Here is a 24409-nt window from a genome sequence, read left to right on the forward strand (position 1 = left end):
CTTCCTTCTTTCTTTCTTTCTTTCTTTCTTTCACAAAGAGAGAGAGTGTGAGAAAGAGAGCATGTGTATGTGGTAGGAAGAGGACTAGAGGGGGAGGGACAGGGGGGATCTCAAGCAGACTCCCCACTGAGCACAGAGCCTGATATAGGGCTAATCTCATGACCCTGAGATTATGACCTGGGTTGAAATCAAGAGTTGGACTGTTGACTGACTGAGTCACCCAGGCGCCCCTACTTACATAGATCTGTAAAATTCCACCTTCCTGGATCCCAAATCTGGAGATTCTGATTCAGGAGGTCTGGTATGGACCCAGGAATTCATATTTTTAAAAAAGCATTCCAGATGATTCTGGAGCACAGAACCACTGAACCCAACTCCTCACTTTACATGCAAGCCTGGAGAAGAGGCTTGATCTGTCCATGGCAACACAGCTCAGATGGTGACAAAGCCAGAGCTCAAATCACATAATGATAACAACCACTGTGTATCAGCTGCTCTATGTTCCAGGCATCTCCTTACATACTCTACTTATATTATCACATTTAACCCTCATGACAACCCAATAGAGTAGCTGTGATTATCATCATCTCTATTTTAAAGAAGAGACCAACTCTTTGAGAGCTAAATTTTTGCTAATATTACATAACAAATAAACGGCAGAGCCCAGAGTTGAAGTGTGATGCCCAGGTCTTTAAACATCATGCACATAGACTCTCTTCTATATTTGCCCAAAATGTGCCCTGAGCCTCAACTTAAGGCAGGGCTGAGAGAGAGAAGGAGCAGGAACATGGCAGCAGCAGGTATCTTAAGGAAAGATTTTAAATGAAGACAGTGTGTTTAGTGTATATGTTTTATCCAGGGACTTCCAGACTCTAGAAGGGGGTCTCTCCTGAAACATGTCCCATTGTCAACCAAGCAGCTTCCTTCTCCAAACGTAGGTTTCAACTGGGAATTTGGCACCAACCTCATGTGATTTAATGGATATGACTGGCATCTTATCCTCAAGCCAGAATTTCGCAAGTGCTCACCCTCTGGGAGATGATTATTTTCTCTGCCTCTTCTCCCCGAGGAAGGTCTTTGTGTGCCTTAGAAAGGAGTCAAAGAAGCACAGCTTTCACTGACTGTTCCGACCTCCTTCCTCACACACCCCCTCTCTTAAACATACAGAAACGTAGTTCCCAAAGGTACTGTTTGCTTGATGCAAATTTTAAAAGGAAATTTAATCCTATAAGATTTTAGAGAAAAGCATCTCTCCTTCGATGCATTTCTGGACCCATCTGCATAAACAGACAAATGAGATTCAGCTGCTCAGTAACTAAAGCTGCTGCTTAGGCCACACCCTCTGCAGTACTGGGAGAGGAAATTGCGTTCCTGGTTGCTGTCACAACTGGGTCAGTGCAGCTGAAGGATCAGGGGACAAGCTAGAGTGAGCCCTAGCTCCTCCATCTCCCTAATGCAGGATCTGGACCCAGATATTGTGTGTGGGCCAGATGCCAACTTCCCCCAACCTATTTCATTGACTGTCAATGGAAGTATCCCCTGGAGGTTGCTGGATAGATTAAATGAAGAGTCTGGCTTGAGCTAGGTGGTCAGTCAATGGTAGCAATGATTGCTGTGAATTAAGGATGGTCTTAGGCCATCAGATGTGCATTCCTTCACTCACCACCCTTGCATTCTACATCTTTCTCCCTCTCAAAGCATCTTATAAGCAGCCATAAGGGGCCAATGAGCACCACTGGGTTGGTTGTACACTACCTGGGGGATATTTCTTATGGGATGGATTTTTAGTGAGTACATTATGGCATGTGAGAAAGACAGACTCATGACCCCCCCCCCCCCCTCATTTTGCAGTTGAGAAAACAGAGGTTCAGAGAGGTTAGGGAATTAGCACAAGGGCCTAGTCAGTAAGTGCTGGTGCTGGGATTCAAACTAGTCTATATCATTTTAAGAGCCCATGTTTCTCTTTGCTTTGTTGAAGATTCAGTGGGTGGAGACAGGAGAAGGGAGAGAGATGGATCTTCTAAGTGCACAGAATGGCCGAGCAAAGGCACCAAGATAGAAATGTGGGTGCCAGATAAGGGTTTGTAGGAGATGCTGCTGGCTCGGAGAGAGGGAAAATAGATCCAGGAAGAGGCAGGCAATCTGGATTCCGGTCTTGATCCTGTGGCATTCTAGCTGTGTGACCTTAGAGAAGTTTTTCAGCCTCTCTGAGTTTTAGTTTTCCTAACCATCAAGTGGGATCTGTACATCCTGCCAAGCTCTGCACTCCATGAGCAATTCTTCTATTCTGATTTCAGGGGAATGTGGGCTGCCCCTTCCCCCCCTTGGGGATACTGTGCTCTAGCACTCGGGAGGGCTGGGAAGACTTCTGGGGGTCCTGCTGCTGGCCCTCATGGCTCACTCTGTTTTTGCAGGGTGGGAGAATGTCTATGGCTTTGATATGACCTGTATCCGAGATGTTGCCATGAAGGAGCCCTTGGTGGACATCGTGGATCCAAAGCAAGTGGTGACCAATGCCTGTTTAATAAAGGTCTGTAGACTCCTCCTGCTCAGGCCCAAGCATGCTGGCAACCCAGCTGTGCCACCCTGGAAAGCCATGGGCCTGGAGTGCCCCGGCCTGGCGAGGCAAGGCCAACTTGGCCAGATCCCCTGGCACCCCAAGGTGACTGCCCATCAGAGAGAGAGCCACAGAGAGTCATTTCTCTGTGGCTCTTGCACAAGGCAGAGCCACAGAGAGAGCCACTGGACTCCACGGGGGCACAGCTGAAGGGAGGGAGTTAGGTCACATCCCTCAGTGATTCAGGGGGAAGGGCATGGGGGAGGGGGCATCAGTGGAGAGGCAGGAGGGTATGCTCAGGTTTGGGCAAGTTCCTCCATTCAGAGGTGGATGGCCCTCTTGGGGAAGCAATCCAATCCCTCCAACGGCTCTGTAATCGGCATTACACTCCCTCCTCCAAGAGCACATCTGACCTGGCCAGACAGAGCTCCTCAACCCCCTTCCCGAGTGGTCTTGTTTGCACATGCTCTAACAGCTTTCCTGACAAGACTTTCTTCCGTGCAAATGAAGAACAGCTGGCCAGCATCCTTGGCGCAATGATCCTCCGTGTATTCTTATTATTAAATATTCAAACATACCAAATTTGATAGAGTGAAAACAAAAGCTCCCCTTGACCTTCCCTCCTTCTCAACCCCACACATGCTTTTCCTGGAGGTAACACTGTTCACATGTTGGCTTGCTCTTTCTAGCCCTTTCCTACGAATTTACATCTATAGACACTAATATATTATGTTGAACCATATAAACTACTGATACTTGGTCTTTTAAAATCTGGAAAGACATCACTTTCATATGGTTGAAGCTAACTTTTTAATGTAAAAATCTGGGTTCATTCTGTAAGTGTTTATTGGCCCACCCAGCCCCCATCTTAATGAAACAGACTTGCGGGCTCTGGTCCTGGACGTGTCACTTCTTTGTGGGGAGTATTGGGCTGGAGCCCAGCAGCATCTGCAGTGAATAAAGGGGAAGAGTCCAGTGCCCCTGGGGATGAGGTTCCTGAAGTTCTGATGTAAACTGCTGCTCTGCTAGGCTCACAGATGTCCTTTGTTGGTGGGCACAGTCCTCCTAAGAAGAAACACAACTCTTGGTCCCTAGTGTCCCTGTGGCATTTAGAAGGGACCTCCAAGGACTAATAAAACTAGCTGAGCCTCACATAGCTCATCAGCTGATGCCTCCTTCTTATGACATTCTGCCTAAGAGGTATAGCTGGGAGTCTATGTCTTCGGCTCTCTGTTGACAGGGTTCTCGCTACTTCTTAACTCGGCCCGTTCCGAGTCCAGGCAGGATCAACTGCAAGCAAATGTGTCCTTTTAAGTTTTTCTCCTACCAGCCTATGGTCCCTGAAGCCTCTCCCTCTCCCTTCCCCTAACAAGAAACAGGGAATTATACCCCCAAACTGGTTCAACTGAATTTGCCCAAATGACATGGGGCAGTTTCATGGAACTGTTAGGCATCTGTGCACCATGGCCTTGGCCAAAGGCATGACTGTTTCAATGTGCAGGGGCCCCAGGGGGCTTTCCACCTTTGATGGTAGGCGTGGCCACTGTGCTTGCCTGGGTCTACTGCAGGTCACGTGGTGGGCTGGCCTGCTTCTCCCCCACCGCAAGGCCACTCTGGCCTCCCCACTCCCACCAAGGTTTTTTCCCTTGGTTATACCTGAGTGCAACCAGGGGCAAAGCAACAGAACTTGGGGAAGGGGACGCAGATGGGCACCCACACTCCGGGCCTACGAGTTTGTGTCAGGATGGGAGCTCGAAGCTGAGGTCCTGCCCCCCCTTCCTTTGCCCGCACCCCTTTTTTCTCTCTTCCCCGGGAAGGGTAAGGACGGTCTGTGCATGCTTCTGTAACCAGGAGAGCCCCTCCATCAGCTTGCCTGCGGATGTGCTAAGCAACATTTTGCCTAGCCTGTTGGGAAAACACTTGCCCTTCTTCACACACTTAATTGCTACTTTCATCGCTATTAACGTTGCAAAGTGTGACACTTTATTATAATTAAGACTCTGTTTTGACCAGACTTCTGTTCTGAGACATCCATTTGTAACGTTATTTAGTGGTGGGGAAAACGGAGGCCAGGGCTTTTCTGAGCAGTTGATGTTTCCAGAACCCTCCGCTTCCTGGGGCTTCCCTGAGGCCGAGTCAGCGGGAGGCCCTCTGCGGTGTCAGAGACGCTGTTGGAGCAGGAAGACAAAATCCTTCCAGAGCAGGGCTCTGGGCCCTAGGGAGCCAGGGTAAAGGGTTTGGCTCTATAGGCTTTGGTTCTGACAGGAGGGTGGGCGTGAGCTTTGAGGACCTCTGCGTCTCCGAAGCCCAGCCACAGCAAGGCCACCTTCACAGATGGCTCCACCCCTATTGCCAAAAATCAACCGCCTCCATTGTCACCATTTTATGTCATGTCATGTCATGTCATTTTAGTGAGCTCTACGCCCAGTGTGGGGCTCGAACTCACAACCCTAGAGTTGCACGCTCTACTGACTGAGCCAGCCGGGCGCCCCTCCATTGTCACCATTCTAATGTACAGCTTCATCACGTCTGTCTCGAAGCCTTTTGCTCCTTCGGGGGCCCCTATTAAGATGCAAATGTCTGTAGGACAACGTGAACCCTGTCAGCTAACAGAGGAGTCGATAGCTGACGGTGGTTGATACATGTCTGGGAGCAGGACTCTAGGGAGGTGGGACTCCTGATCCAGGGGGATGGTGTGTGTGTGAGCACATGCCCTGAATGTTGTGAAGAAGTGAGGGGGCTGCCCAGAGAAAGGAGCCAGGTCCAGATGTGTCCCGGAGCCTACCTTTGGGGCTCACTGTCTGTGTTCAGGCCAACAGGTCCACGATCTGTAGGTAAGCCATATGGAGTCATGTAAGGTTTTGGATTCAGAGAGCAGTGCAGTCTGAATGGATCTGAGGGATTAGGGGGTTGGTTTGGAGAAGAGGCCTGGGGCTGGGGCAGGAGTTCTGTCGAGCGGGGAAGCCAGTAGGGAGAAGACTGAGGACTGTCAAGTGCTAGGTTACACAGCGGGAATACACAGACCCGTCACGGGCAGTCTCTGCCCTCAACTCCAGTCTGATGTAGGTGGGGCAGGGAGGCAGGGAGCAGGCTGCTGAGACAAGCCAGATGTACTGTGGAAAGATCAGGCGAGGCTGAAAGCAGAGGGACAAAGAGAAAAAGAAAATGAGGACCTTGGAAAGAGCCTGGAGCCTGGTCATCTGGCCCTGGCGAAGAAGGAGATGGTAGTCGGTGAGTGTGGGCACCGGAAGCCTTGTGGACTATGCTGATGCCATTAACATACATGGTTAACCACATCTGGCTCTGGGTTGTGGACCTGAAGAAACCATGGGCAGCCTGTGGCCGGAGGGCTAACAGACGTCATATACGCGGACAGGTGCCATGGACCACACGTAGCAGGATGACATAGAATGGAGGACCCTACACTCCGTGTCCAGGACAAAAGGAAAAAGGAGCATGAGTGAGGATGTGGTGAAGGGAGGGGGCTTGGCTGACTTCGTGCTGTCTGAGCCAGCAGTGTGCTTTTTGAGATCAGAAGCTGCTAGAAGTATGTCCCAAACAAGGAGGGTGGTGGAGTCAGAAATCATGACTTATGAGAAGTGAATGAGAAAACAGACACAGTTTATGTTGGAGAAGAAAAGGTTTAGGGGGCCCCTGTGAGGTGGAAGAGGCATTAGCCATGGGTGGAAGTTACAGAGACTAGTGGGTACTCTTCTCACTCATTTTGAAGAGGGAGCTGACCATTGGAGATGTCAGGAGATGGAATCAGCTGCCTGGCAGGTAGTGAGCCCATCAGTCCCACAAAGGTGTTCAAGCCAGCACCAGATGGCCACTCCCCAGGGAGGCTACCAAAGGGGCTCTCACACTGATGGTTTTCTAATCCCATCAAATTCTGCATGCTTGACCCATGGCTTCCCATTCCCCTGATTCTTGTTCCCCATCCTTGGTTCTAGAAGCACAGTAAACTTGCATCTGAGGTGACATCACCAAGAGGCTCCCCATTTCCCTACATCTGCATTTCTACCCTATTCCCAACCAACACATCAGATCTGCAGCTTTCCCCGGAGGACATGATGGCTCCACACTACAGACCACAATAGGGCTCTGATCGGACTAGCCTCCTTGACCAAACTTCTTCCTCTGTCTCTTTCAAGTCCCTGGAATGCTTTGTGTCTGCTCTTTATTTGTTCTAGAAATATGCAGAGATAAAAGCCATTTCTGTTACATCATTTTGTGTCTTCCCTGCTCTAGTTTCCTTCCCCACCTTCAGACCCCTCTCCTAATTATCCCCAACATATTCCATCATCCGGGTCTCAGGAGAAACCCCTTGGAACCAGTCCAGGCACAAGAGTTTCTGTCTGGTTCTTACAGTCTTCAGGACAGAGGTCCTTGCTACACAAACCCAGCAATGGGAAGCTTCCTTAGACCTCACAGAAAGCTGTCTGGATGCCTCTAGGGCTCTTGGAAGGTTTACCCTGTCTCACCGGAGCCAGCAAACAGCAGGTCAGCATCCTTCACACAGAAAAGAACAGCACATTGCAAACTGTCTTTCATTATACTTGCTCCCCATGCAACATTGATTTTCAGCTACTTCCCAACTGAAATTGTTAAAATTATTAGTTCTTTGTGTTTTCCATTCCCCAGTCAGAACTGAAAAATTCTTATTTCTCCCCCCTTTTTTTTTCTTCCTTTCTCTTTTCTCCCCCTTCATCTCCCTTCCTCCACCTCTCTCCCTCTCTCCTCCCCTCTTCCTTTCCTTTTCCTTCCTTCCTTCTTTCCTCCTTCCTTCCTTCCTCTCTTTCTCTCTCCTTCCTTCTTTCCTTCTTCTCTTTTTCTCTTTCTCTCTTTCCTCCCTCCCTCCTCCCTCCCTCCCTCCCTCCCTCCCTCTCTCTCTCTTTCTTTCATCCAGGCTAGGTGTAGATGGTCAGCAGAACTTTCCTCAGTTCAGCCTGTAACTGTAGTTGGGCTCCTATCTTCACTCCCAAGATAATACTTAGTGTCTCCTGTTGCTCAGAACTTGAACATCAAAAAATGGGGAAATGACGAATCTGGTTCACCCAAATCCCTGGGAGGGCTTGAAAAAGGACCAATCAATCGCTGTGTTGATCCCAGAGGTCTGAGCTGCCGTCCCCACCCCACCCCCACTCAGAATTTGTATCCAGGGGATGCTAATGCCCTTCATCTGGGGCCGCACTCGGAGAACCACTAGATGAAGGGAGTGATGCTGAGCTAGACTGCTCTGAGGCCACTCAGTTAGGTTCAGGAAAGCTCTGTCTCATTCATCCCCCTCTCCCCTCTCCTCCCCTCCCATTCCCAGAAGGCTGACCTTCCTAATTCTGTTCTCCTCACATTCAAATGTGTTTGCACCATTTCCTGAGCATACCCCACCATAGAAAGGATGGAGGAGGTCACTGGGAGGGTGATGGGTGGACTGGGGAGCCACCCCGAGGGTAATGACCCCACCCCCACCCCGAGAGTCTATTGTGGGTGGTCTTCCAAGGGAAGGAAGCTGCTGACCAAGACCCAGACCTGGTGGGGGCGCTAACTGTTGGCATTCTCTTTCCTCCGGTGCAGGAAGTGGACATTTATACGGTGAAGACGGAAGAGCTGTCGTTCACATCTGCCTTCTGCCTGCAGATACAGCGAAATGACTACGTCCACGCCCTGGTCACCTATTTTAATATTGAATTTACCAAGTGCCACAAGAAAATGGGGTTTTCCACAGGTGAGCCTTTTGTGGGCACTCACTCCAGACCCTCCTCTGCCTCCCTGTAGAGGCTTTGCAGAAGTGGCAGGGGCTGGCCTTGTCGTGGGGGCAGGACCTGGGGCCAGAGCGGGGCGGGGTGGGGGGGAGCTTGCTTGGCATCTCGTAAGCCTTCTCCAGCACTTCCCCAGGCTTTTAGCTGCCAAAGGAGGAGGTAGATGGAAGTGGGTATGGTAAGACCAGAGCCGAGAGTGCGTGTTGGGCAGGGAGAGGCAGAGGCGGATGGCCCCATTTCGAAGGCACATTTGTTCATTGAACATCTACTAAGTATATTCTGTGCAAGGGGCAAGGATACAGAATGGAGTAAGGTTTCCCTGTCTACACTGCCTCACTCTCCCACAGGATTCAATGGGTATCTCCCTAGGCTGCAGACCTAGGGAGCCCATGTCTCCCTGTCTCCTTCCTCTCTTTGCTGCTTCTACCCCAATCCTTCCTTCATTAAGCTCCTGACACTGTTCCCCAAAGACCATCTGTGCTCTCCCTCCTGGCCCAGCTTCAGAGGTGTTTCATTTCCTGCAGCAGATGAGCCCAAATTTCTTAGCCTGGTAAGTGGGGGTTCCATGACCCAGCCCTAGCCCACTTCTGTCACCTCATTTCTCATTGCCCCTCCTTTGCTTTGCCTTCCTACCATGTCCCTTCACTGCACACACAGCCCAGTCACACCAAGCACCTTACAGTCCCTGAGCTTAGCAAGGCTTCTTAACTCTCTAAGCCATTGTCTCTGCCCACGCCAACCCCTGTTCTAGCTGCGTCATGGGGACAGGAAGATCTTGTCAGAGACTCTTGTCATCTCCTTCCTCCCATATTTGTCTAGTAAGGCTGCCGTAATGAAGTACTACAGACTGGTGGCTTAAACTACAGACATTTATTTCTCACAGTTCTGGAAGTTCAAGGTATGCGCAGGTTTGGTCTCTCCTGAGACTCTCTCCTTGGTTTGCAGGTGGCCTCCTCTTCTCCGCATTCTCACATGGCCTTTCCTCTGCTGTGTGCCCTCATCCCCTCTTTCTACAAGGACACCAACCATACTGGATTAGGGCCCACCCAAAAGGCCTTATTTTAACAGTCTCTTTAAAGGCCCTATCTCCAAATACAGTCATATTCTGAGGGACAGGGGCTTAGGGCCACAGCTCATGAATTGCGGGGGACACAGTTCGGCCCCAAACACCTCCTCCATCCCACCCCTCGCCTGGCCAACTCCAGCACAGGCCTCATCTCCCACCTCAGCTGTTAATGAATGCCCTCCTCCCTCCTGGTCAAGGTTAGGCATCCTCCTTGGGGCTCCCTAATATCCTGTGTTTATGTCAGTCAGTCATGGCGCTGTAAAAAAAAAAAAAAAGCTGTAAAAAATCAAGGAAAAAGTTCTCTTTCCATTGCATCTCAACTCTGGCTCAGAGACATATGTTAACGACTTCTTTTTTATCCTTCCCAAACATTTCAATGGTGGAGAAGCACCTGCATACCTATATACACCTTTGTATTTTCGGCTTTTTATTTGAAATAATTCTCATATAAAGTTGCAAAAATAGTACATAGAGTTCTGTGAACCCTTTGGCCAGCTCGCCCATGGGTGGCATCTTAGGTAAGTATAGTACCACATCCCAACTACACCATTTTTTTTTTTTTTAGGTTTTATTTATTTATTTGGCAGACAGATCACAAGTAGGCAGAGAGGCAGGCAGAGAGAGAGGGGGAAGCAGGCTCTGAGCAAAGAGCCCGATGTGGGGCTCGATCCCAGGACCCTGAGATCATGACCTGAGCTGAAGGCAGAGGCTTAACCCACCAAGCCACCCAGGCGCCCCCCAACTACACCATTTTTAAAACACCGGTTGGCTCATACGAAACGCACAGCCCTCTGCCTCCTTGTCTTTATTTAACAATATACCCTGGAGAGCCTTCCACAGCCTCACAGGTGTAGCTAGTGTATTTTTTTTTTTTTTTGAGACAACTACATGGGATTCCTGTGCCAGATGTACCATTGTTTAGTCAGTATTTTCACTCTTTTTATGCAATTCTCAGTCTCCCTGTGGGCTGGGGTCACATCTCCTGAGTCTCTGTCCTGCTGCCGTCTAGAGGAGAGCTTGGCTCTCAGCAGGTCCTAAACACATCTCTGTCCAATGAGTCTATCAAGATCCGAGTCCTGCCCTTGGGAAGATGTTCCTATTGCTCACGCCTGCGAAGTCCTCCCGGGAGGTGGGAGCACGTCGTCGGGGGCGAGGGAGCTTGCATGTGGCAGGGGTGAGTGGGTTCTATAAGAATCTGAGGATATGATTATTCACTTTTTGGAGCCCTGGTGACAGTGATCCTCTTTTCCTTGTGGACAGAGGGGCAAAAGACTTCTCTAACCCCTCCTAGAAGGGTTTTTTCCAGAACTGGTGTCTCTTGACCACCAAGACCACAATCTGCTGGTCCCCACCATCTAGGGCAGGGATGGTACCCCCCGTCTTGGGGAAAACCAGAGACCCCCCAATTTGGGTCATCTTCAGCTACTACCCTTCTTAGAGGGGCAGCAGGTGAGATGGCCTTCCTGGTAGTCAGGAGGGGGAAGAGAGGTTTTACCTGGACTTTGAAGGGTGGTGAGATTCAGACTCCCCCACAGTAGTGGGGCAGCATGGTAGCAGTGGGAGGGCTGAGCAGGAGCCTGCTTGAGGACCGTGCTGTGACTAGAAGCTGGGTTTGGAGCCATCGCAGCTGGGCCTGCCTCTACTCTCTCCAGGATGATGCCTCCCCTGGGGCCTGCCCTGCTGTAGGCGACGAGGAAGGGTACTAGGGGTGCTCTGGAAAAAGTTCTTGTAAAACCTAGGATCCAGCCCTATATCTTGTAGCCCATCACTCCCCCTTATCCCTTCCCTGAGTTTATTTCCATTTCTTGAGGTCAAGTAGATAGCCTGCTGGACCCCTGTCCAGAGATGGCTCTGTGGTGGCAAGGACAACACTCCAGATGCCCCCATATGAAGGAGGATTGTTTAATCTCAAATTCAGAATCAAAGAGGTCAGCCCTGGGCGGAGGGATGGTGAGGATTTGCTCCCAGCATTCAAGTCTCCATCCAACCCACTGGTGCTGTTTTGCCCCATTCTGTGGTCACAGCCCCAATGTAGTTCCTCACAGGTCCAGGGGAGAGAGATGATGAGGACTGTGTTTCCTAGGCTCAAAGACTAGGGGTGTAGATCAAGGTCTGAGCTCACTCATCTGTCTTTTTGCAACTATGGTGTTATGTAGACTCCTTTTTGCACAGAACCCCAGAAACTTAGGTCTAAAAGGTCACCTGGAGGTCCTACAGCCTTCTGTTCCCCACGCTTGGTACAGAGATTCTCAAAGTGTGGTCTGTGGCTGGCAGCATCAGCATCACCTGGAAACTTGTTAGAAATGCAAATTCTCAAGACTTACCCCAGATCTTCTGAGTCAGAGACTCTGGAGTGGGGCCCTCCAGGTGACTGCGATACACACAGATCAGTCTGAGAGCTCCTGCCGCCGTTCATGACTTGAACAAGATGATGGTCAATGCCTTTCTGGAAAGATAAATCCATATCCTTACTGTGTGTGATACGCCCTTTTTTCTCCTCAAGGTCTTTGCCTTCTAGCTATTGTAGGTCCCTCTTGCTACAGCATCCCCATATGGTTAGAGATCAGCGGAAATAATTTGCTTATCTGTTTCCTCAACCAACTTGGGGGGTTACCACAGGCGGTTTTGCTTCCAACACATGGCATACATATTTACCAGGTAGTGTGGGCTTGGCAGTGGGCTTTTCACTCTCTGTACTCTGACCACCCAGAAAAGAGTATTTGTTTTTTGTTTTTGAGGACCTCAGATGCACAGAATTAGATTAATCCTAATTCCTGGTTCATGACATCGTTGGGTCAGGCACTGTTCAATTTTTGCTTGTTTATTTATTAATATAATGAACACCTGTGAACTCACCACTAACTCAGTAACTAGAATGTAAATAAAGTATTATTAACTAGAATGCAATAGTAACTAGAAAGAAATGTATTAGTTATTAGAATGTAAATGCATTAGTTAATATCAAGAAATGAACTATTACTACTAATTAGAATATAAATATTAAGCTGAATTACATTATTAATGGATATAATGATGCTATTTATAATGAATAAGTAAGTTAATTCACAGTCGCATAATTAATCCCTGTGAGCTCGCCACATAACGAAACGGATGCTCCATCCCATCCCATCACCCCCCCATATAGCCTCTAGATGAACATTACTCCGAATAATTTTGTACTCCTTATCCCCTTGCTATTTTTAAAGAAAGTTTGATCACATGTATGTGTATGTCAGAACACTGTATTGTTTAGTCTCAGCTATTTTCAAAATTCATGCAGAGTGAAGCCTGCTGTATGTGCCACCTTCCCATCAATTATCTGCCGAGCTTTCTGTCTCAGACCAGCCACAACTGGCTCTGGGGGGGCCCACTCGAGAGCATATCACGTGGTGTGCAGCTTGAAAACAATCCTTGTTAATGGCTCTGGCGTCTCCTCTCTGCAGCTCCAGGCAGAAGCTGTTGCAAATGGGCACAGGGGCCCAGCGTTCCAGGCTGTGCCTGCCAGCGGGCATGGCTGCCCCCCCCCATCCTCAGTGGGTGGGGCAGGATGTGGGAACTGGGACCCTTGGGGCAGTTGGAGTGGGTGGAGGGGCAGTTGCTTGAGTAGAAAGCAGGCCTGGGCTGGAGTCTTTGTTTTTCCAGGAGTCCGCCAGGTAGGATGGCCAGATACAGGAGATGGACCTTGATTAGGTTACTTTCTGGGACTCTGGCTTGTTATCTGTGAGATGATGTGGCTGGACTGCGATGCCTAGCAGCCCCTTCCAGCTTTGACATCCAGTGACCATGAGTCATTGTAGCAGGTCAAAGAAACTTCTTGGTGCATAGTCTTTCATTCTCCAAAAAGCTTCTGATCCTCTAGGGACTATATTACAAATTGATAGCTAGAAAATATTCTAAATTTCAGGAAAAGCTACCAGGCACTTGGACACCGGGAAGTGAAACAGGAAGCAGGATTCCACGCCCTTTCTGAAAGCACCTGGAAAGGAATTCTTGGGAGGGGCCCTTGCCATTCGTTCCCCCAACCCCCTGAGCTCTACCGTCCTTGTCCTTGGTCATGAGGATGACCCAGTGGCCTGAGTGCCTTCTCACTGAGGCTGCAGGATGTGAAGGGGAGGCAAGGCTGTACAGGTTGCTGTTTCCCAAATTTAGGGCCATAGCTGGCACATGAAAAACATCCTGAATTGATGTCTGTTGAGTGGAGGAGTGCCTGCTGGGGACAGCACTGGTCACACTCACTTCAAAATATAGAACAAAAGCTGTTCACAATCCAGAGCCCAGAGAAACTGGGAAGGGGAGGGAGAAAAGGGGAGGTTGGCGTGTGGGGTCAGGGTATTAAGAGTATAAAGATATCTTCATAACAGGGAAAACTGAAAATCAGGTGCATGATTTTGAAGATTAGAGTTGGGGCAGGGGAGGGAGGGAGGGACTTATTCCCTGATGAGAGCTCTAGATGTCATCCACAGCCCTGTGTTGCATGCTCATCCTTGCACCTGCCACCATTCTAGATGCTTCCCGAGGACATTCTGCACTACTAGAGTGAGGCAGCGTATCTTTGCAGGTCAGCACCATAGATTATGGATAAGCAAAATGATATCTACCACTTCCTATAGTGATGATATCGGAATTATATCATAATGGCTTATTATACTATAATGGCTTAGCGATACCCTCCCATTGGCTTAGTGTGTTGTACAGTGACCGTATAATTGATCTTTCAATTAAGGACACTTTCATAGTGAAAGGGAGAACTCTTCGTAGTTAAACCACAAAGACAAGTAACCTGGAGCTGTCTATGGTCACCCTTTGTATCCTCTTTCCCCTTGTCATCCCATCTAATCCTCAAAGGATTATAAATATCACACCCCACATTCTATAGATGTAGAAAATGCGTGCCAGGGTCATAGTGCAAACACATGGCAATGGGGAGGCAGGAAACTGGGCCTGCTGTTGCCTCATTAAATGTCCTTCCACTCTTGCCCATCCAGAGATGTTACTAGATGCAAAGACTGGGTTCGCAGTATGATTTCAGCCATGCTGTGTGTCTACAACACCTGGGGGGAGATGTTTAAGTCTTGGCAAGTCTGCCCCCTTCACGTCCCCCCAGAATGACTGAATTCAAGTTTCTAAGAGTAGGGTTGAAACATCTGAATTGTAATCAGTTTCTCCTGGACATCTCGATGGAGAATTAGTATTTTTGAAACCTGGTTTAGATAATTAGTCCACAACCAATGGACCCGTCACAGAAATGAAATGTTTGGGGAGGTTCTCAAACTTTGATGTTGATGTCAAGGGGAAAAAAAATCACTTTCCTCCAACCCAAGCCTGGTATACATTTGGACAACCATCAGACACACCTAGGCTTGATGGCCGCCAACCCTGAGCGGTGAAATCCCTGGGACTCTTCTAAGGCATCCGATTAGGTGACAGAAGGAAGCTGCTTGAGTCTCCTTGCCTGAAGGTCTTTAAGAACAGGAGAGACACCTGTCTGAGCTGGTGTAGGAGGAAGTGGGGGCGAGAGTGCTGTCAGTTGTAAACTGCCATTCTCCACACACACCAGAGACTATCTTTTGACCATTTATTTAGATGTAGTTGGCAGGGAAGGTGCTGGGACGGATGGACATTTTCCGTAGATTAGCAGTATGGCTTAGAGGCCACAAAGGCTGGTATGTTTGGGGATCTAGGATCTAGGAGGCACAGACTGCATATTCATGATCCTCCTTTGATTCTTTCTAAGTGCTCAGGCTGCTTTTCCCCCACCATGACCATGAGTTTGCATTGATTTCCCAAATGCACACATTGAAGGCTACACAAATCTTTAACCAAACCACTGACATTTGATCAAGCCAGATTATTGCAAAGGGTGAAGAAAGACAGACCCTTCACCACCATTTAAATAGGTCTTGGGGTTTGTAAGATCTCAGAAGTGACCTGGTCTGACTCAGCGCATGATAAATCCTGTTAGTGGTTGTTGTAGGCACACCTCAAGGCTGGACCTTGGGTAGCTCAGACGATTGCAGAACAGCCCTAATTTTTCCCGATGGATTAAAAATTTGCATTCTAGTTATTCTAGTGACTAGCCTTTGTTCTGCCTCAAATGCCATTTATAAGGCCATGTATGAGACTTTCCATATGATGGCTTCTGAAGTATTTGAAAGGCGCTTATTATATTCTCCCAAGTCTCATCTTTAGCTCTGGTCCTAAGCAAAGAGAAAATCAGTATCAAGGAGTCCTACATCCAGGTGGAGGAAGGTAAGGCCCTAACGGGCCAAGAAGAACTTACTAAAATGGGTTCCTCTACTACTTATAGTTTTCAAAGCCTCCACTGGAATTGAACATCTATGGTACCTTGAAGCATAACAAACTTATTTGGGTTTTTGCCCTCGCTCATTTATTCAGTACTTACAGATCTAGCAAGTGTAGGTGCCAAGGATATCACAGTAAAGAAGCCTGGCCTGGCACCTGTCCTCATAGAAACTGCAGTCTTATGGAGGAAGCAAACAGCTGAGAAAAGACAAAGGCCTTTGCACTGCAGTGTGATAGGCTCTGTGGTCACATAAGCTCAGGGTGGCCCTTGGGCAAGGATTCCCAGAGGAAGTGACCTTGACGAATGAGGAAGGGAGAGCCTACTGAGGCACTGAGGAAGATGGCCCATACACAGGACCCCTCATTTGGCTCTTGAGCATGTAGTGTGTCGAGAGAGAAGCTAGATAGGATTCATTGGCTAATACAGGGAAGGCCCCAGCATTGGTCTGGTTTGGGATCCTGCAGGAGGCGTGGGCTGTGTACCAGTGGTGGATCTGTGGGATGAGAATTATCCCACATTTCCTTTTTTTAAAGATTTATTTATTTATCTGAGGAGGGGAGGGCAGAGGGAGAAGGAGGAAGAGAATCTCAAGCAGACTCCCTGCTGAGCATGGGTTCTGACACAGGGCTCGATCTCATGATCCTGAGATCATGATGTGAGCTAAACTCACCTTGGTTGGTTAGTTGGACGTTTAACCAACTGATCCACCCAGGCACCCCATCCCTTTTCTTTTTGATCCAGTTAGGAGGACACTGCTGAAACCCCACAGCAGGCTTGGGTCAAGGAGACTAGGTTTAGTTCTGGGGCAGAGAAGTGGCAAGGAAAGCTGTGTATAGGATGGGCTGTCGGTGGGACATGGGTTTAGTTATGGAATTTGCATACATGATGTCACTTAAGGGGAGCCAGGATGGCTTACCTCCAAATCTCCCTGTTACACTGCTTGAATATCTTCCTTCTGTTGAACTAATTAAAAACAGTAGCATTTTGAGTTTCATCTGCGTTAATGAGTTCAGTTGCTGAGAGGGTATTCATCCCACCCCTTGGAATGATCTTATGATACCAGTCTTTCTCTTCTGATTCCCTGGAAGATCAGGAGCTCTGAGAAGATGGGAATTCAATGGAAGCAAGAGCACCGGGGCTGAATGAGGGTTTCTGGGGCAGCTGGCTATGGGGGTTGGGCCATGACCCTGCAAGAGTGCTGGGTGTTGGTTCAGTGAATCCCAGAAGAAGCCCAGCACTTTTAGGCAGGGTCTCGGCCTCAGTCCTTCTGGAGATATCTCCTGTGACCCTTCCTTCCCACCTGCCCTGTTCTTGTCCCCTCAGCCCCCGATGCCCCCTACACCCACTGGAAGCAGACTGTCTTCTACTTAGAAGATTACCTCACTGTCCGGAGGGGGGAAGAAATCTATGGGACCATATCCATGAAGCCAAATGCCAAAAATGTGGTGAGTGCTGAAGCCATCTCTGCCTGGGGCAGGGTCAGAGAGAGGAAGGGACCCACGGAGCTGGCTCCCCGCAGCTCCCAGGACCCCCTTGCCCAGGTGTCCTAGTGCCTTGTGTACCAACAGACCAGGTACTGGGGGAGGGGCAGTAGAAAGCCAGACTAGGTGTCACTGAAGGCCTCTAGCTATGGTCCCTTAACACTCAGGGATGAGAGATTTTTCTCCAGGCCCAGCTCTGGCCTCTCAGCCTCAAGGACAGTTTCCAGTTCTTCATCCGTGGTCTTTGGGCACAGAGGCTGTGGTACAGCTCATTTAGAGCAAGCCAAGCCAGGAAATAACAGCTTCTGCTGGCCTGGAAGATGTTCGGATCGCCTTTCTTCAGTGGGCCTGGTGGGTCGGGGATTGTGCGACTCTTTCTGAGTAACGGCAGGGGCGAGCCTGTGTGTTGAAAGAGTCTGAAGAATGTTCTGAGGGCTGTGCTACGGAAGACTCAAGCACCCCACTCTGTTTTCTCTCAGGATGAACTCAGAGGGAACGCTTCTGTATTATAACAGGAAGGGTTTAGGTTGGAAATCAAAGCACTTCCTGTCAGGATAATGAGACACCAGAATAGATTCCCAAGGGCTGCTCGTGGGAACCCCTTCGCTAGAAAACCTTAGAAACACGGTAGTCACCCATCCCCCTACTGGCAGGAGCCGGTGCGGGGGAGGGTGGGGGCGCAACTCCCGACCAAGCTAACCCCAGGACCCTTCGCCCCTCCTTTGCAGCGAGACCTCGATTTCACGGTAGATTTGGATTTTAAGGGACAGCTGTGTGAAACATCTGTATCTAATGACTACAAAATGCGTTAGCACACGTGGGAAGCTGCAGAGAGCGAGCAAGAAGAGAAACTCTTCCCTCCATCTGCGGCTCCGTAACAAGGACTCCACGCTCGAAAACCAGAGTTTTAAATTCTGCCTTGAAGATTGGTGAACTCACCAGGGCTCCCGTGGGCCCTGCCACGGGACACAGAGCCTCCAGCTCCCCGGCTCTGCTCTGGGAGCCCTTCACCGAGGCTTTGCTGTCGCCCACACAGACCAGCCTCCAGTGCTGGGGCTGGGGCCCCGAGGATGGAAAAGTGCACACGTATACCCATTGTCCTCCTTAACTGTGAATCTCCGGAACTTCCAAGTTTTGCATGCTGCAGGCATCTAGGACAGACTGCTTCACTAGAACCTGGACACGTAGTGTCTTTGATAGCGTAAGCCAGATCACCCGTCTGTGCGGTGGCTTGTGCGTGCGCGTGCGCGTGCGTGCGTGCGCGCCTCCAGCAGACCCATTAGTTTCTCTGCCCACACCACCTGTATATGCATGCATATACAACCACGTGGGTATACGTCTGTGTTCATTCAGGGTGTGTGTGTGCGTGCGTGCGTGCGTGTGCGTAGAATATATATTACTCTCAGAGGAGATTCTGTTGCTTTCGAATAGGAATTTGTTTTGTGATTAGTTTCCCCCCTTCCCCATCCCTTACAGATGTTAAGCAGCTATGAAACGTTCTCTGTACCAGCTCTGGTCTCCTTTTGATAGACTGTGGCTCTGAACCCTGAGCATAGTACCACGCACTCTGTTGGCGCTCAATAAATGCACATGAGAGCGAAGCAGTGGCCCGGCTGTGTTCTTGGGGCTCTGGGGTGGGAGGGCTTAGGGTGGACATGAGAGGCCACGCTGGAAGGGGAGATCCAAGGAGCAACAGATGCTGCTGCAGGCCCCCAGAGGGCAGCTCCTGGTTGAAGCCACCATGACGACAGGCCTGGTCCAAGGGCATGTTCCCTGCCAACCCCCCAGGGGGTGGGAGAGGGACTTAGCGGTGAGGTGGGAGGATGTGAGCTAACCAAGAACACTCTAGAACAGGAAGCTACCTGTAACCTGGAGGAGGCCAAGCTCAGAAACCAGAGAATCTGGGTACGTGTCCTGCTGGGAGGGCCTGGACAAAGCAGGAGACGGTGGTCCCAGGTCCCTGGGGAGAGACTGGGGCAGGGTCTGAATGGAAAGCCAGTGGGGAGATTGTTCTTGTCCCAGGTGCTGAAAGTTTGCAGCACTGCACAGGGGCTCATCCCTGCTCCCTCAACGTGGTCAGTGACTTGCTGGCCCTGCTACTCTCCGTGCCAACAGGAGCTCACCCACCTCAAATGGGGCCTTCCCACTGAGCCCCAGTGAGACACTGGGTTCCAGGATGGTACCCCAGGTTCCCACTGCAGCTTCTCCCCCCCAGCATGGTTGGGGTGCCCTCAACATCTTCAGACCTGCCACCTCTTAGATTCTAGACTCTGGTTCCATTGTGGAGAGGGCAGGACCAGGTTAGAGAGTTCTGTGGCTGCAAACAATCCCCTGAGGGCAGGGACCCAGGCCCTGATGCCTTGAAGATTCAGTTGCCAAGGAGTCTGAGGGCCTGCTTCTTTGCCCTGTGGGAGGAAACAGGACCTGGATCCTGAGCCGTGGGGGTGTAGGTTTGCCCCCGTGGGCCTTGGGCAAGTCACATCACTTAATCATGGCTGAAGAAAGAGGGCTGGACCAGGTGAATGTTTTCCACACTGTGTCCTGGGGAGCCCTCAGGCTTGGGGGAGGGGCCAGGGTCACGGTGACCAGAGCTCTGGATTTCTCTCTCCCCAGGTTAGAAAAAGAAACAACCCAATGCTTCCCTCGTCTGTTTTAATTTTCTTTGGGAAAAGGATTCTACTACTAAAACTGAAAATGAAATAAAAAAATATTAAGGAACCAAGACCAAAATCAAACACCTCTGAAAATGATGTATGCAGGTGACCCCGGAGTCCCCTTGGCCCAAATACTCTGAGGTCAGTGGAATCTTGGACCTTCTCTCTCTTTTTCCTTCTCTCCTGCTGCCAGTTCTGCTCGCTCTCACCAGAAGCTGCCCTCAAGCAATATTTGGGTCTCGGTTGGGTGCCCACCACTCGGCCCAGAACCACATTTTCACCCACCTGCATCTTTATGTTATCTCTTGCCTCCATCAGTTCTGAGATATTCTCTCTGGGACCATCGTCACTCAGAAAGGGGGGCCGGCTCTCTGGGCAGATAGGGGTTCTTTGCCTGGATTTTAAAAGGGGCCTCCTGAAGGCACACATAGTTCTGGGGATGTTCTGCTTCACAGGCAATGCGAATTTCGGTCCCCCCTGCCCCTTGGTCTAGTGTGAGCACTGCACAACGGTACTCAGGGGCCCCAAGAAAAGCTGTGCTGGGCCCCTCGGAGCCCATGTATGTTTCCCTCTAGCTAGTGAAAGGCTGCCCTGTGTTCCTGGGCTGAGCCAATCATATTCCCCTATAGAGAGATGTCAGCAAAATTAGCAGCCTCCGTCCAAGTGTGGTAACCGACTCTCCGTAGGTTGGAAGCCCATGTACTGTGCCAGGCGTGGTAAGGTGTTTTGATTTGGTTTCAGGGGTTATTCTTAAGCTTCTGGGACAGGTGATCTCATCTGCGTCATCTCCCCTGGGAGACATATCCCAGGTGCTGGGAAGGAAGAAGGGCCCTTTAGAGGAGTTGGTGGGGCCTACTGGGCCCAAGATGGGAAGGAGGCAGAGGAGGCTTTGGCTTGGCTGTAGGTGGGGTGTCCGGGAGCTGGCAGTGCCATTGAGAATGATCAGTGAGTCCAGCAGTGATGGTCCCTACCCTTCCCTAATGTACTTGTGGGCTTCCCCAGAGTCCCAGGAATTAGGGGCAGAGTAACCCCACCCGTTCTGTAGCCCCACTGAGGCCCCAGGAGGAGGAGCGGAGTTGTAGCGGAGCTGGGAGGTGAACTCAGTCCTGCCCATGGTCCCTCCACCGCCTGTGCTGGTCCCTCCAAACCCAGGTCTGGTGGCCTCCCCTTGTTTCTGGACAAAGACAGCTCACCTCATGTAGTCCATGTGTTAGACAAGAAGGACAGGAAAACTGGAGGGGACAGCAGTGAATGTGTTAGGGGAGAGAAGGGGGCTTGAAGAAGGACATGGGAGCAGGGGCTCTGTCTGAGGGCATTTGAGGGAAACTTATTAGTGGCTTTTCTCTGTGGTGGCACTTGGGGAAGCCCTTCTGCCTTTCATTGGGTAGGGAGCCCAGCCAAGTTCACAGAGGATTCCATCCATGGTCAATGGGGTAAAATCGTACATTGGCAGGAGCCAACCAGTCTGGTGACCCCGCCCCCCAGGGGCTCCAGGCATCCCTGACATTCCTGGGGCACAGGGGAGGACTGGGCTGAACAGAGAGGTCCAGAGGTCTTTCGGACCTCTCCAGCCACCAGAAGGGAAGGTCACCCCTGAGGCTTGTCCTGGCTCTGGGTCTCCAACCTCTGCTGCCCCATATTCCCATCTCTGCTCCTGGACTGCTGGGGTGAGGCCTGGAGAGTCACGAAGGAGCACTTCCCCAGAGCAGCCCCCTCCTCCTACCCACGGGAATGCTGCAGTGGGAATTGTAATTTCCCTCTGATCTGCTTGGAGCACGTTCTAAATTGAAGTCAGTGTGTGAGATGAGGTCTTCTCATGACAATAGGGACCCTGCAAAGATGACTTCACGTATGAAACCTCTTCTGTCCCTGACTCTGCTTTTTTTATTTTTTTAAATTTTTTTTATTTTTTTATTTTATTTATTTATTTATTTATTTATTTATTTATTTATTTTTTCCTGACTCTGCTTTTTAAAATTTTTTCTTAGAGATTGTACAAAACCTATTAGTGGTACTCCTGTCTCTCTTCGTCCCTTCTTCCTCTTTGGGGGAACTTCTCCCTTCCACTCCCAGCCAACTTCTCCCCAGACCCACAGCCCTGGGGCCTCTTTGGAGGTCTTATCCGGGCTGAGTTACTCTGAGGGCTGTTGTATGTATGATCCCTTTTCCCCATAGAACGAAGGCTCCAGGCACGGGAACCGGCCTCTCTCTATCCATCCCCTTGAACAGCATGGGGGTGCAGGTAGGAGGAAACAGGGTGACAGCTGGTCAGCTTGACATCATGGAATATGTCCAGCGGCCGTTCAAGGCCGTTCAGCTCCCTGTCCTTCTATCTGTGCCCCTGGGGAGAGGCTGACATTTTCTTTACTCGTAAAAACCACCCCATGGAGTCTCTCTCCCCTGTGCCAGGCCCTCCCTTCTTCCCTGTCTCTGCTGCCTTCCTCCCTCTCGGCACCACAACTGACACCCCACCCCAAAGCCCAGCCCGATCCGGACCTCTGGCACACAGTGAAATTAAGCTGGACGTCTCAGCCCATTCTTGTGCCTAGGATGGGTCACCAGGTTAAGAGTCTGTCCTCAGCCTAGTGGCCAGCCATGATCATGGGGTAATTTCCTATCTTTCATCTTTGATCTATCTCATTCTCGCCCCCCACTCCATCCCCGCTCCTGTACAGAGGGAGGGGGCCCACCCTGGGTTCTGGAGCTCTGTTCCTGAAGACAGATTTTTTTCTAGGTCCCTGCCTGGAGTCTTGAATGGCACCCCCTGCCCACCTGGCTCCTCGCACCACCCCATCCACATGGCCCTCTAGCTTGCCTTTGACCCTCGTGCCACCACAGGCTGTGCCCCAATCCTCGGCCTATGGTCTTGGGACTGCCAAGATAAGCCTGCTTGAGGATGGGTGATCTCCTCACACCTGTCTAACCACATCTGGAGCCTTCCAGGGTGCCCGGGGCCCAACCCATGGGAAGCGATGAATTCCTATTCAACTAAGGCTCAGACACATCACGTTCAATGACCAGAAGGTTGGCCAACAAGCGTCTATCAGCTTCTCAACGGGCTCCATCCTACCACACCCGTAGTCTGAGCCCAGCTCAGTGACACAAGCTCTGTGTCAGGGAGGATGGTGAAGTTTTAGCCTCCTTATCATCTCTCAGTTATCAAGCCTGTGAAATGGAAGGAAAATGCGCTCTCTGTGAATCCCATAGAAAGATCCAGCTGACCTTTTCAGAAAATGGAGCATTCAAGGAAGTCCTTTTTGATCCTAACCATAAGTAATTTATCACAGCAGAAGTGAAAAGGGTTTCCCAAATTCTAGGCACCAGCTAGCGTCTCGGCCTCAAGGGCAGAGCGAACTGGCCAGAAGAAACTCCCCAGGTGTTGGGTCACTCAGCCCAGGCCCTGTTGTCCCCTCTTCCAAAGGGAAGCACCAGTCACTGGACAACTCTGCCACACGCCGTGAGGGTTGGAGCCAAAGAGGGAGGCAAACCCCAGTGGGGCCGCTTCCTGACTGTGTGACTTCGGGCAAGTCACTCCACCTCTGTGAGACTCAGGAGGAGATGACCCGGATGGAATGAGATTAATATAAAGCATGTTTGGAACCTGTAAAGCACCATCGGAATTCCAGTTATAATTGCTATTTTAATCATATTTCTGCCCTGTACGCCAACTCTGTTATTGAGAAGCCTGTCTGGATGCCGGTGCCTGCGGGCCTTGGAAGGTTCTGGGGCGGCAGGCTCTGCGGTCAGAGCCAAGGTCAGCAGCTGGAGCGGCCCCCTGACTGCAGGCTTGTCACTGCAGGTGACACACATGTAGGGTTTCTGCCAAAAGCCCTGGGCAGAGTGGCCTGCTCGGTGGCTCCTGTCCATTAGCTCTTTAAAGGCCTCACAGGTGGTTTGTGGAGATCTCCCAGACCCCAGCAGGAGGTGACTGACTGACACCAACAGCACGTGTCCTTCCATTAGAACGAGAAGATCCTCGATCAGGAAGATGCCATAACCCACCCGGGGCACTCCGGGCAGGCCCCCTGTCCTTCCGGCTCTCTCCACCCACATTTCCAGACACAAGGACATCCTGGTGACCTTGAGACAGAGCCTAGAACCTACATCTAAATCCTGGCTCGTGTCCCGTGGAGAACAGCCATAGCTAATCCAAGAGGTTCTCTCTCCTCTATAATCTGACACACGGTGCCATTCCTGGGAGAGTTTTCCTCTAGCGGTAGTTGGTTTTGATCAATAAGGAATTGAGTTTGTGTACTCAGAGGACCTATTCTCTTTGAGGGCAGTGTGGTAGCTTGGAAGCATACTCCGGGCCTGGCAAGAGGGTTGAGGTGGGGACCCGGCTGGCAACCTCATCTGGACACAACCACAGACATGCTTAGATGAGAGCTCTCTGGCTCCACTTAATCAGCAATAACCAGCCATCTCCCCAGTGTCACAGATTGTCATTAATGTGGCTGAGGCACATGCCACTGTGGCATTGTGAGTCAGAAGGCAGTAGAAGAACAGAACAATAAGAAGCCTTCTCTGTGCCCAGGGCAAGGATGGAGCCTCCCAAGAGAACATCTGTGCAGGGAGGAAGGAGCAAATC

The 24409-nt window shown here is 50.4% G+C and overlaps 1 protein-coding gene across 1 annotated transcript in view; it reads left to right on the forward strand.

The window, feature by feature from the left end:
* The window catches only part of LOC111159779 (protein arginine methyltransferase 8), a 110375-nt gene extending 91832 nt beyond the window's left edge, over positions 1-18543 (forward strand). The window contains exons 7-10 of the mRNA XM_022522382.1: positions 2415-2530; positions 8132-8282; positions 17010-17131; positions 17896-18543. Of these exons, the coding sequence (XP_022378090.1) occupies positions 2415-2530; positions 8132-8282; positions 17010-17131; positions 17896-17979 (473 nt within the window). The 3' untranslated portion in view covers positions 17980-18543. The remainder of the gene's footprint in view (positions 1-2414; positions 2531-8131; positions 8283-17009; positions 17132-17895) is intronic.
* Positions 18544-24409: the final 5866 nt, after the last annotated feature.

Source organism: Enhydra lutris, unplaced genomic scaffold, assembly GCF_002288905.1.
Source record: "Enhydra lutris kenyoni isolate GAN:26980312 unplaced genomic scaffold, ASM228890v2 scaffoldscaffold69, whole genome shotgun sequence".
Lineage (NCBI taxonomy): Eukaryota > Metazoa > Chordata > Mammalia > Carnivora > Mustelidae > Enhydra > Enhydra lutris.